Raw genomic sequence first — 11,439 nt, 5'->3', positions numbered from 1 at the left:
GAACTCCTGTCGACAGATAGATAGATAGACAGACAGACAGACAGACAGACAGACAGACAGACAGATAGATAGATAGATAGATGATTAGATAGATAGATAGATAGAATGATATAGACAGACAGACAGATAGATAGATAGATAGGTGTCGTGTAATCCGAAATCCTCGACGCCGAAGTGCGCACTGTAGTATGTAGTATGTAGTATGTAGTATGTTGTATGTAGTATGTAGTATGTACGCGACGGTCAGGCTGTGAGTGTTTCAGTACATGTTTAGACACGAGCTGTGCTGCAGTGCGCTGATTTCTGTCGTGTAAAGCACAGGTTTAACCACTAACACGCAGCATGCTTCAACCAAATGCTTACTAGCAGCATACAGTCAGCTAGAAAGTTAGTGAACCCTTAAAGGGACAGTTCACCCAAAAATGAGACTTCGGTCATCTTTTGCTCACCCTCAAGTTGATCCAAACCTGTATGATTTAGTAAACAAACTCTTCCCAAATTGACTTGCACAGTTCTGAGTTAAACTAAAAATACAGATTCTGTAACGAGAAAAAAAAGTTTCTGTGGTCTTGGAAAATCTGGAAATATAAGTGAGTTTTAATAGTGTGTTCTGGAAGAGTCATTGAAATTCCTATGGTAAATATGTTCTGAAGTATTTTTATTTATTTATTTATATCCAGCTAGAAATGATTTGTAAGTGTGATGTGATGTTTTTTAAAAATTGCAAACGACTGGAAAAGTTATGGCACTTTATATCGAAATATCTTTGTCGGAAAAAGTTTGTGAACCTCTTGGGTTTATCAATTTATTTAAAGATGCAAATAGAGGAAGGTAAAGATTTTGTGTAAAACAAAAATGCAAATCGCTGTACAGCAATGAGGGATAAAAAATGAACCGCTATAATCGAAATAAATTAATAAAATGTGCCTCCCTGCTGTAAAAATGGTCATAAAAGTCAATAAATGCATTTATTTTTATTTTAAACATTTTAAACATATTAAACATAAATATATTTTTAAATAATTAAATGTATTATGGCAGAACTATGTGCAAAATCTACAGCAGTTTTTGTGTAAACAAACAAAAATGTGCAATTGCTGCAAATCAGGTACAATAATGAGTGATAAAAAACATTAAGATCTAAATAGATTTAAAAATCTTGATATTCATACATATATTCACGTGTGTGTGTGTGTGTGTGTGTGTATATATATAAACAGAGAGAGCAGATCTTTGATTAATTGCATGTATTGTCATTTGTTCATTTGACTATCCTACATTATTCATGATAAACCATGACATTTTTTGGAAGGAAAAACACTCTTTAAAGTTGTGTTTTACTAAATACAGACCGTTTTTTGGGGATGTCAAAGTGAACGAATTAAACAAAGACAGTTGTTCTGGACACTAGAGATTCAGCGATAAGAAATATTAATCACATCTGAACTTTTGAATCATGCATATCTGCAGCAGACTTTATCATGCAGATGTAAACAGTAATTAACATAACGTGAATGTCATAAAATGACAAATCATTTTCAGCTGCACTGCCACGAGTTTTGCCAGGTGTCTTATTGTATTTATCGACATCATTGTGAGTTGCTGCTGATGATTGATGTGTTAATTATAATGGCAGTGATCTTCATTTGACTTCATGTTGCTGCATGTAAATGTCCTGATGTGTGCAGGTGTCAGAGATGAGTTACCCCGGATACCCTCCTGCAGGTGGAAGTTACCCTCCCGCCTCCGGCCCGTATCAGCAGGCCCCAGGCGGATACCCGCCCCAACCGGGAGCCTATCCACCCCAGGGCGGATACTACCCCCCTCAGCCTGGAGCGTATCCCCCCGGAGCAGGGTACCCACCCCAGGCCGGCGGTTACCCAGCAGCCCCAGGAGGAGGCTTTCCGCCACAGGCAGGAGGTTACCCCGCCGCCCAACCCGGGACCTACCCCAACATGCCCCCTGCAGGCCAGTCCGGTTAGTCTGAGCTCTGCATGCAGGAGCATCATGGGATCCTACAGCTGGATGCTCTGATGTTATTTATGAGCTGCACAGCTGACCTCAGAGCATTAATGGGATGTTTTTGGCAATTAAAAATAACTCAATTTAATGCATTATTTTCCAAATTATATATATAAAAAAAATGATGCATCATTAACAGGAGCTGATGCACTTCAAATTCAATATATATATTATATATATTAATAAGACCACATTCTAATTTGACAATCTGTTTGCGTGCTGATAAAACAGCAACAGAAAATGTAGGGCCATATAATTTCCAGAGTGTGGAATCATGGAATCCAGGCATAAAACTGTACTGTACAGTAGATTGTACTTCCCAAAGTAATAAAAGTAATCAAACATTGTTTTTAACCAATATCACACATTTTTTTTCATTCATGTTTTAATTTAAATTTAAAAAATGAAAGGAAATGATTACATTTTAAAAGATTAATTACATTTTTATTTAAATCATTTTTTATTAATGTATTCATTTTTATTAATTTATTTGTTTACCACCGTTTTAGATCATATTATTTGTAGTAAATCATAATACACAGAATCCAGAAAAATTAAAACACAACACAGAATTTTTAAAGCAATTCATAGGACACTATTATTGTTAAAATTGTTTTATGAATTCAATTGCTTAGACATCCTTTTGGATCATTAACATTTAATTAAAACATTAAAACAGAATACAGAAAAATGAAAACAAAACTATAAATTTTTGCAAAAAAAAAAGGAAAAAATAAAATAGATTTCATAGGGCTCTTAAAGGTTTAATTTTTTTTTACATTGCATTTTAAATGCATCAATTTCTGTTTTTCATTCATCATGCATAATTTAAAAAAAATGATGTTGTTGCATAATGCTTTGTGCTTTTATTGATTGGTTGCAGTGCTTTGATGGCTTTGTGTCTGTATTGCTGTATGTAGCGATACAGTAGCACTGAGTTATTTGTGTTGTTAACAGGTGGATGGGGCGGCCAACCCGGCTTTGGAGCTGTAAGAATCCCTTTATTTCTGCCTCTTTTATTGTACACAATCAGTTATGTACTGTATTTCCAAATGCATTACAGTATTTCGGTTGAACTGTTGTTCCATTAAGCTGTACTTCTGAGGTCTGAAGTGAAATGCATCGTGTGTCTCGTGTTATAAATGTCCTGTGCTCTGTGCAGCCGGGTGGAGGAATGCCTCAGGGGTACCCCGGGGTCCCAGCGCCGGGACAGCAGCCCATGCCAATGTACCCAGGTGCCCTGAACCCGTCAATGCCCGGGTATGGAGGGGGTGTCCCGACCGGACCGACACCACCGGCCGCTCCTGCTGTCAATGTGAGAGACTCTCAGCTTCATCAGCCGCATCAGGCTTTAGTTTGCTTTAGTTTTGCCACATAAAAAAATTAAATGTCACAGATGTATATTTGCTGAGTAATGCACTATTTTGTAGAGGGGGGTCAAAATGAGTTTTCACCTGAGATTTGGAGCCAGTTTATGGGGGTGTAAAAATGACTTCAGAAAGCTGGCAGCATTATTATATTATTTTTACACAGAGATTGGTAGCTCTATTAGTAATATCCGCTGACTTTAGCAATCTTTGTTTCACTGTATGCCAACGGTGACAGTTCAAACATGACAAAAAGCACTTTTTGTGTTTTTTGCCTCAGGTTTGCAGGCCTGTAACTCAAGAAGTATTAATGTATGTTCAATAAAAAGTAATGTTTAATTACTAATGTTTTCCGTGTTTAGAAGGGTTACCGCGGAACCATCAAGGACTTTCCTGGCGCCGATCCTCTCAGAGACGTCGAGGTGTTACGGAAAGCCATGAAGGGCTTCGGTGAGAAGAAATTATTCATTTATTTGATACAGTTTGTATGCTATACGTTCACATGTCTTTAAAAACAGAGCTGAATGTGTTTTGCTCGCAGGAACCGATGAAAATGCCATTATCGAGCTTCTCGGCACTCGATCCAACAAGCAGCGCGTGCCGTTGAAGGCGGCGTATAAAACCACTTACGGCAAGGTGAACATATGAGGAATACTTGTGACTATCAAATACTTGTGACTGTGTTGAGGTTTCTCATGTGTGACTTTGCATTTAAAATGCTTTGCAGGATCTGGTTAGCGACATAAAGTCAGAGGTGAAAGGAGACTTTGAAGATTTGGTGCTGGCCATGCTGAAGGCTCCTGCGCACTTTGATGCCTCTGAACTCAAAGAGGCCATATCGGTGAGATTTCCTTTCTTTATCTTCATTTTTCAGGAAAATATGTGCAAATCCACTCTGATACTAGATATATTGGTCAATTGGATTGTCCAAATCCTAGCAAGCTGCATGGGCAGCATTCTAACTGAAATGCAACCTCATAAGTGACTGATCTGGACAATCGTGCATGCAGTGCTGATAAAAGCTGAGCGCTTTATCCCAGTGTAGTATGCAGGGAAACATGCTGGCACTGACCCAGCCAAGCATGCTTTCGCCTGATCTCGTATGCAGCTGCTTGAGTTTCACAGCGCTCATTAATGAAACACAGGCACGTAATTACAGAGTCGAGAGCAGAAATACTGCCAGATGCGCTCTGAGCCGCACTGGAACAATATGCTGGAAATATGAAAGAAACCTGACGATCGAGCGCCTGAAAACTAATGGAATATATTTGGAAGCTTGTTTCTGCCACAGGATAAAAAAATAAGAAAGGTAATTGTGTCATATTTCTCCCAATTCTGACTTTTTTCTCGAGAATTCTCAGTTTCTTAACAAGACTCCCTGAATTAGAAGTTTGCATCTCGCAATTCTGTTTTTTTAATTAGTTTCTGCTACAGAATAAAAAATTAAATAAGGTAATTATGACATTTTATCTCACAATTCTGACTTTTTTTCCTCGGATATAAAAAGATATAAACTCAGAATTGTGAGAAAAAATTATTAAATGCAATTATCTTTTTTATTTTTTTGTTCCATGGCAAAACAATTGCAAGACATAAACTCAGAATTCAGATAAAAAATTGTATCTTGCATTCTGAGTCTATATTTCACAGTTCTGATTTTTTTCTCAGGATAGTGAGAAAAAAAGTCACAATTACCTTATATATTAGATATAAATATTAGACTTTGAATATGAGGATGCTTAATTGCATAAAGTCTTCAGTGAATAACCAAATTCATATAACTTTTAAATAGAATGAAAACCTGTTTATCAGAAAATTTATTTTTTGGAAAATAAGTGAAATAAATCAAAAGTTGCATTGTTGAGAGCAAAAACCACACAGAAGTCGCATCAGTTTAGGCTATAAGTCACATTTACGTAATGTTAAATAGCAGTAAATGAAACGTTTACAAACATTATAAACATATGTTTTACTCCACAACAAATCCTTTACATTGAACGATATCCAGAACAGAGCAGGAATGAAAAATATAAGCATGAAACAGACATCAATTACAGTGTCATTCTTTATAGACAACATTCATTATAAATGGAAATCCTAAACTAATGTATGTAAAGTAAAACTGAAACTAATAGCGTGTGTGACATGTGCTGTACAAATAAACAGGCTCACACACGTCTCTCATTCGACTCTCATATTTTTTGTATTTATAATGATTGTTTTCCTGGTGTTTTCAGGGTGCAGGAACCGATGAGGCCTGTCTCATAGAGATTCTGTCCTCTCGTAGTAATGCTGAGATTCTGGAGATTAATAAGGTGTATAAGGCAGGTGAGTCTGTGATCACAAACCTGCTGAATATCGCCGGTCATGTGTTTAAATAGCAGAGGTTTATGATGAGTGTTTGTTGTCTAGAGTACGGTAAATCTCTGGAGGACGCCATCAGCAGCGACACGTCTGGACACTTCCGGCGGCTGCTCGTCTCTCTGTCTCAGGTACAAACATTTATCAGCTTTGGGTCTTTCATCACGTCTTTACCAATTACTCTCGTAGGGCATTTGATGTTTTGATGATCATTAATCACAGGGATTTTAGCCATATCTTTGAAAAATGACGAAAATATCTATACAAAAATAGTTTCTTGATTACAATTTATTGTAAATCAAACTTGCAGCCATTTATCAGATAACCAAAACCTCTTGTTTTTTGTCGTCATAAAATTGAATTGAATTTAATTTAATTTAAGCAGGAAAAAATAAGTAGCAATATAAATGGCAATGTGTAGGAGGTTTATAAAACATTGTAATCTTATGAATAAATATTTGATTTATTTGCTGCAGATCAGTGTTATTTTAGTATTATTAATATAGCATTATAATATTTAAATTAATACTTTGAGCTAGCATTATTTCTTATAGTATAGTAATATCTTTTAAAAGTAATGCATATGCAACACTGAATCAAATTTAATAGTAATAGCTTTTATTTTTATATTCTCAGTTTTCATTTTAATTTTAGTTTGTTATAAACTTAAACTAAAATTAATTTAATTTATATTTATTTCAGTTTTACTTTTAGTAATTTTAATACTTAAACTTTATAATACTTAAAATTTTATTTCAGTATTTTATTTTTCAGATTTTTAAGTTTAAGATTTTCACGTAATATTTAGATTTGATTTGATTTCCTTTACCATTTAATTTATTAATCAATAATAGTTTTTAATATATATATTATTATAAAAACTATTTTAATAAAAATAAACAATTTTTAACAAAAAACAATAATAACACTGCTGTAGATCAACACAAAATATTCATTTCCAGTCAAAAACGGGAAGTGAAATCAGAACTGTACAGATAAAATGTTTTCCATGGTTTGTTTTCAGGGTAATCGAGATGAGAAAGAGACTGTGGACATTTCTCTGGCCAAACAGGAAGCTCAGGTTGGAGACGAGCCTTGATTTGCTTAAACAAATTCACGTTTTAATGTAAATGTGCAATATTGGCTGCTGTTGTACAGAAACAGATACATGTTTTCTGTGTTGCAGAAACTCCACGCTGCAGGAGAGAATAAAGTCGGCACGGACGAGTCTCAGTTTAATGCGATTCTGTGCGCTCGCAGCAAACCTCATCTGAGACAAGGTAAAACCCACCAGCCCACTGCACTTAAACGGCCACAGAAATACACCGGAACTGCTGTTATTTCCCTAACTAGGACAATCTGTTCAAAAGCAGTCAACTAGAGAGATTTATTCACTTGAGTTCCCTGAATCATATGGAACATCCTCATACGCTGTTGCCGTTTCGAATGATTTCCTGCTGTATTTGCTCTTTCTTAGACCATAATTGCCAAAAAAAGAAATTCTAAACCTGTTATTTCTAACACTAAATATTTCATGGTGACCGCAGCTGTCAAGCTCTAAAAAGACAAAAAAACAATGCTTAAAATCTCATAACAGTCGACATTTGTGACCGTGGAGCACAAAAGCAGTGTTAAGTCGCTGGGGGATATTTGTAGCAATAGCCAACAATACATTGTATGGGTCAAAATGATAGATTTTTCTTTTATGCCAAAAATCATTAGGATATTAAGTAAAGATCATGTTCCATGAAGATATTTTGTAAATTTCCTACCGTAAATATATTAAAACTTAATTTTTGATTAGTAATATGCATTGCTAAGAACTTAATTTGAACAACTTTAAAGATGATTTTCTCAATATTTAGATTTTTTTGCACCCTCAGATTCCAGATTTTCAAATAGTTGTATCTCGGCCAAATATTGTCCTCTCCTAACAAACCATACATCAATGGAAAGCTTATTTATTCTTTCAGATGATGCATTAATCTCAATTTTCTTATGACTGGTTTTGTGGTCCAGGGTCACATTTGTCTATGCACTATTTTAGAATTTGTTTGATAGTTTTGTGTAAGGAACAGACTGAATATGAAGTCATTATTCCCTGATAATGCAGATTAAATGATGCATTGCACCAGGTTTGACAGATTGTTCGTAATGTTTGGACACAATGTCTTTCTCAGTGTTTCATGAGTACCAGCAGATGTGCGGCAGATGATGCGTTAATCTCAATTTTCTTATGACTGGTTTTGTGGTCCAGGGTCACATTTGTCTATGCACTATTTTAGAAGTAGTTTGATAGTTTTGTGTAAGGAACAGACTGAATATGAAGTCATTATTCCCTGATAATGCAGATTAAATGATGCATTGCACCAGGTTTGACAGATTGTTCGTAATGTTTGGACACAATGTCTTTCTCAGTGTTTCATGAGTACCAGCAGATGTGCGGCAAAGACATTGAGAAGAGCATCTGCAGTGAGATGTCTGGAAACGTGGAGTCTGGAATGGTGGCAGTGGGTGGGTACTGGACCCTGATTGGTCACAGCACTGGAATAGACTCAGTTGTTTTGAATAAGATGCAGATTGGAGGTTATGATGAGTAAAATGCCTAAATGTTTTACATATGCAAACATGACACAATAGGCAAAACCATTGTTTTTTTTTTCATGCACGGGTCACGTTTAAGATTTTGGCCTGTTTTGCTTCCATAACTTGTGTTTTTTTCAGACTAGTTGAAGGAAAAAAATCCAAAATACACAATCATGTGTTATTTTTATTGCACTTTTATCTATTTGCGTCTGTAGATTTCAATTACAGTACATATCTCTAAAAGTTTTTATCTCCACTTCAGCACAACTTACAAACACCAAACTTAGCAGTTTTATTCCTATCTATATTCTGAAGGTTTTTACTGAGGGGTTTGTTCATGCATCATTGGCCTTATTTTATTTTTGCACTTTATCTATTTGCTTCTGTAGATTTTAATTACAATACTGCACATATATTTAAAAGTTTTTTTCTCCACTTCAGTATCACTTACATGCACCAAACTTAGCAGGTTTATTCCTATCTATATTCTGAATGATTTTAATGAGGGGTTTGTTCATATATAATTGGCCTAATTTTATTATTGCACTTTATTTATTTATGTCTAAAGATTTCAGTTACAATACAAACCTTTAAAAGTTTTTTCTCCACTTCAGCAGATCTTACATACACCAAACTTAGCAGTTTTATTCCTCTCTGTATTCTGACGTTTTTTACTGAGGGATTTGTTCATATATCATTCGCACTGATTTATATAAAAATTTTTCCCCTAAAAACAGCATTTTCTGATTTATGGAGTTATAAGATATCAAAATTTCTTGTTTTAGCCAAAGTTTACCATACATGTGTTGATTTAATAGTCCCTAAACATAGTAAAATTAAAGGCAGTTGCAACATGAATGTTAAAATTGATTCTCTGCAACTGATTAAATTCCTCTTTCTATAATGTGAAGTAATGTGTAGTTCAAGTTTATAATCATGTTCCATCTGTGTGTTTTTTTCAGTGAAGTGCATTAAAAACACTGCTGCATACTTTGCTGAACGTCTCCACAAAGCCATGCAGGTAGAGAAAATGTGGTTATGTGGTTGTTTTGCTATGGTTTTGTCATTCAGTAGCAGATCTGATGGTTAGACGTGGGTTATTTCTATGTACGCTGTACTTTTCTGGCCTCACTGTGCTGCATGAGGCTTGTTTTCTGAAAAGCATATGTATGAATGTTAGTAAAATCTCATTGTGGGTCAATATGCATGCATGAGCTGTTGATGTTCACCTTTATTTAGGGTGTGGGAACCAAAGACAGGACTCTGATCCGCATCATGGTGTCCCGCTCTGAGGTGGACATGCTGGATATCAGACAGGAGTATCTGCGTCAGTACGGGAAGTCGCTCTACACTGCCATCTCTGTAAGTCACACACACATGTTCAATATACTGCACGGTCCCTATACTTTCTTAGTATGACGTACAAATGTCCACTCACACAATATGTCGCTGTGGGAAACTTGTGTCACCCACTGATTCAGCTGCAGACCACAGATTTGAGTGTATGCAAGAGCACTGAATAGCACACGTGAGGTTCTTCTGCTTTAAAAAGCAAACGATAACATGCATTTGCAACACTATTAGTTCAGCAGTTTCTATTTTTAACTTTTCCTTGTGAATATAGCTGTGGTTTCTGGCATGGTGCTAAATTATAAACAAACAAAACATATTTATTATTTTATAATATATTATATTATCAAAAACGTTAGATTTTTTTAAGTGTGTGTGTGCATATATATATATACAGTGGGGAAAAAAGTATTTAGTCAGCCACCAATTGTGCAAGTTCTCCCACTTAAAAAGATGAGAGAGGCCTGTAATTTTCATCATAGGTATACCTCAACTAATATAATATATTAGTTGTTTATTTACTTTCTTATTAACTTGTTTCTTGCCGGGAAAATAGCGGTGTTTGCTAATTTATAAACAAACAATTTTATTTTATTTTTACATTATTAATTTATTAATTTATTACATTATTTTTTTAAATGAAGTGAGACCAGATTTAGTTTTTTTCTTTTTTTTTTATTATCCAAGATAAACGTTTTATACATTTAAACCTTTTATACATTTTTGGTTTTGATTATTCATTTTTATTTTATTTTATTTTAATATTTTATTTTATGAAAATATTTTTAATGAAGTGAGACCAGATTTAGTTTTCGATTTTGTTATTTATTATCCAAGATAAACTTTTAAAACCTTTTATACATTTTTGGTTTTAATTATCAATTTATATATTATATTAGTAACTTTTTTTTAGTATAATTAATTAATACATCTAAGAGTTTATTTGTGCTTCCGTAGCTAGAAATAGAATATTGTGACTGTTGTGAATATTTGTTAGCATATTATTTTCCTGAAATCTTCAGGGTGACACGACTGGCGATTACAAGAAACTGCTCCTGAAGCTGTGTGGAGGAAGTGACTGAAGAGCCAGGAAGTCAGACGCGTTACCATGACGACTGGGATATGTGACGTCATATTAATCACGCTCATATATCAATATGTCAGATAATCTCACTAGTGTCATGTTAACTAATGCTGTAATCTCTCTCTTCACATCTTTATTATGTTCACAGCCAAAAATAACATTTCATTTGTGCCTTAGAGACATTGTTATCCTAATGCATGTTATCATTTCTTTTATTTTGCTATCTGTTCAGACTATGCATGATATCTAGAAAATCAATATTTTGTACAGTGTCTTCAGTACCTGATGCCAAATCTGTGCTGTCGCTCGCATCCAAAACTACATACGTCATGAGTCTCTTGAAGTACTGAAATATATGCCATAGTTTTTGTATAGTGAGCTTTATGATCTCTATGCAAGAAGAATATAGAATTATGTCAATCATCATGAAGGTCTTGATGGGTCAGTCTCATGAAAACGTGTCAAATTTCATCTCGAAATCAAAACGGAAAACAAGAAATGAGCTTTGCTTAAAGAAAGTCAAGCCTGTTTTAGGAACTCTGAGATCTGTTTGCATTATCACACTTTTTTCATGCCATTTTTTTGCTTAATTTCCTGAAACACGTCATTTTATGTGTTTCTTTTCACATTTTTCTGAACAGTGATTCTTAATAAATGCTGTTATATAAT

General features: G+C 34.7%; 1 protein-coding gene across 1 annotated transcript; it reads left to right on the top strand.

Annotated features, from left to right (window-relative positions):
* Positions 1-617: 617 nt before the first annotated feature.
* On the top strand, positions 618-11,439 carry LOC107597742 (annexin A4-like). Its single transcript, XM_016288916.1, has 15 exons — positions 618-636; positions 1,689-1,977; positions 2,980-3,011; positions 3,185-3,337; positions 3,752-3,839; positions 3,931-4,025; positions 4,117-4,230; positions 5,627-5,717; positions 5,802-5,881; positions 6,775-6,831; positions 6,937-7,030; positions 8,169-8,264; positions 9,299-9,357; positions 9,576-9,698; positions 10,709-11,439. Exons 1-15 carry the CDS (start codon positions 634-636, stop codon positions 10,766-10,768), a joined length of 1,434 nt encoding a protein of 477 aa, XP_016144402.1. The 5' UTR covers positions 618-633; the 3' UTR covers positions 10,769-11,439.

Source organism: Sinocyclocheilus grahami, unplaced genomic scaffold (genome assembly GCF_001515645.1).
Source record: "Sinocyclocheilus grahami isolate Dianchi unplaced genomic scaffold, SAMN03320097.WGS_v1.1 scaffold236.1, whole genome shotgun sequence".
Classification (NCBI taxonomy): domain Eukaryota; kingdom Metazoa; phylum Chordata; class Actinopteri; order Cypriniformes; family Cyprinidae; genus Sinocyclocheilus; species Sinocyclocheilus grahami.
The sequence above is the reverse complement of the archived record's forward strand: the minus strand, read 5'-3'. Positions and strand labels throughout refer to the sequence as shown.

Excerpts from the sequence above, each read along its gene's own strand:
- LOC107597742 (XM_016288916.1), top strand. Across the intron at positions 3,840-3,930 it reads GAAAGCCATGAAGGGCTTCG|GAACCGATGAAAATGCCATT; the intron begins GTGAGAAGAAAT and ends TTTTGCTCGCAG. Across the intron at positions 4,026-4,116 it reads ATAAAACCACTTACGGCAAG|GATCTGGTTAGCGACATAAA; the intron begins GTGAACATATGA and ends AATGCTTTGCAG.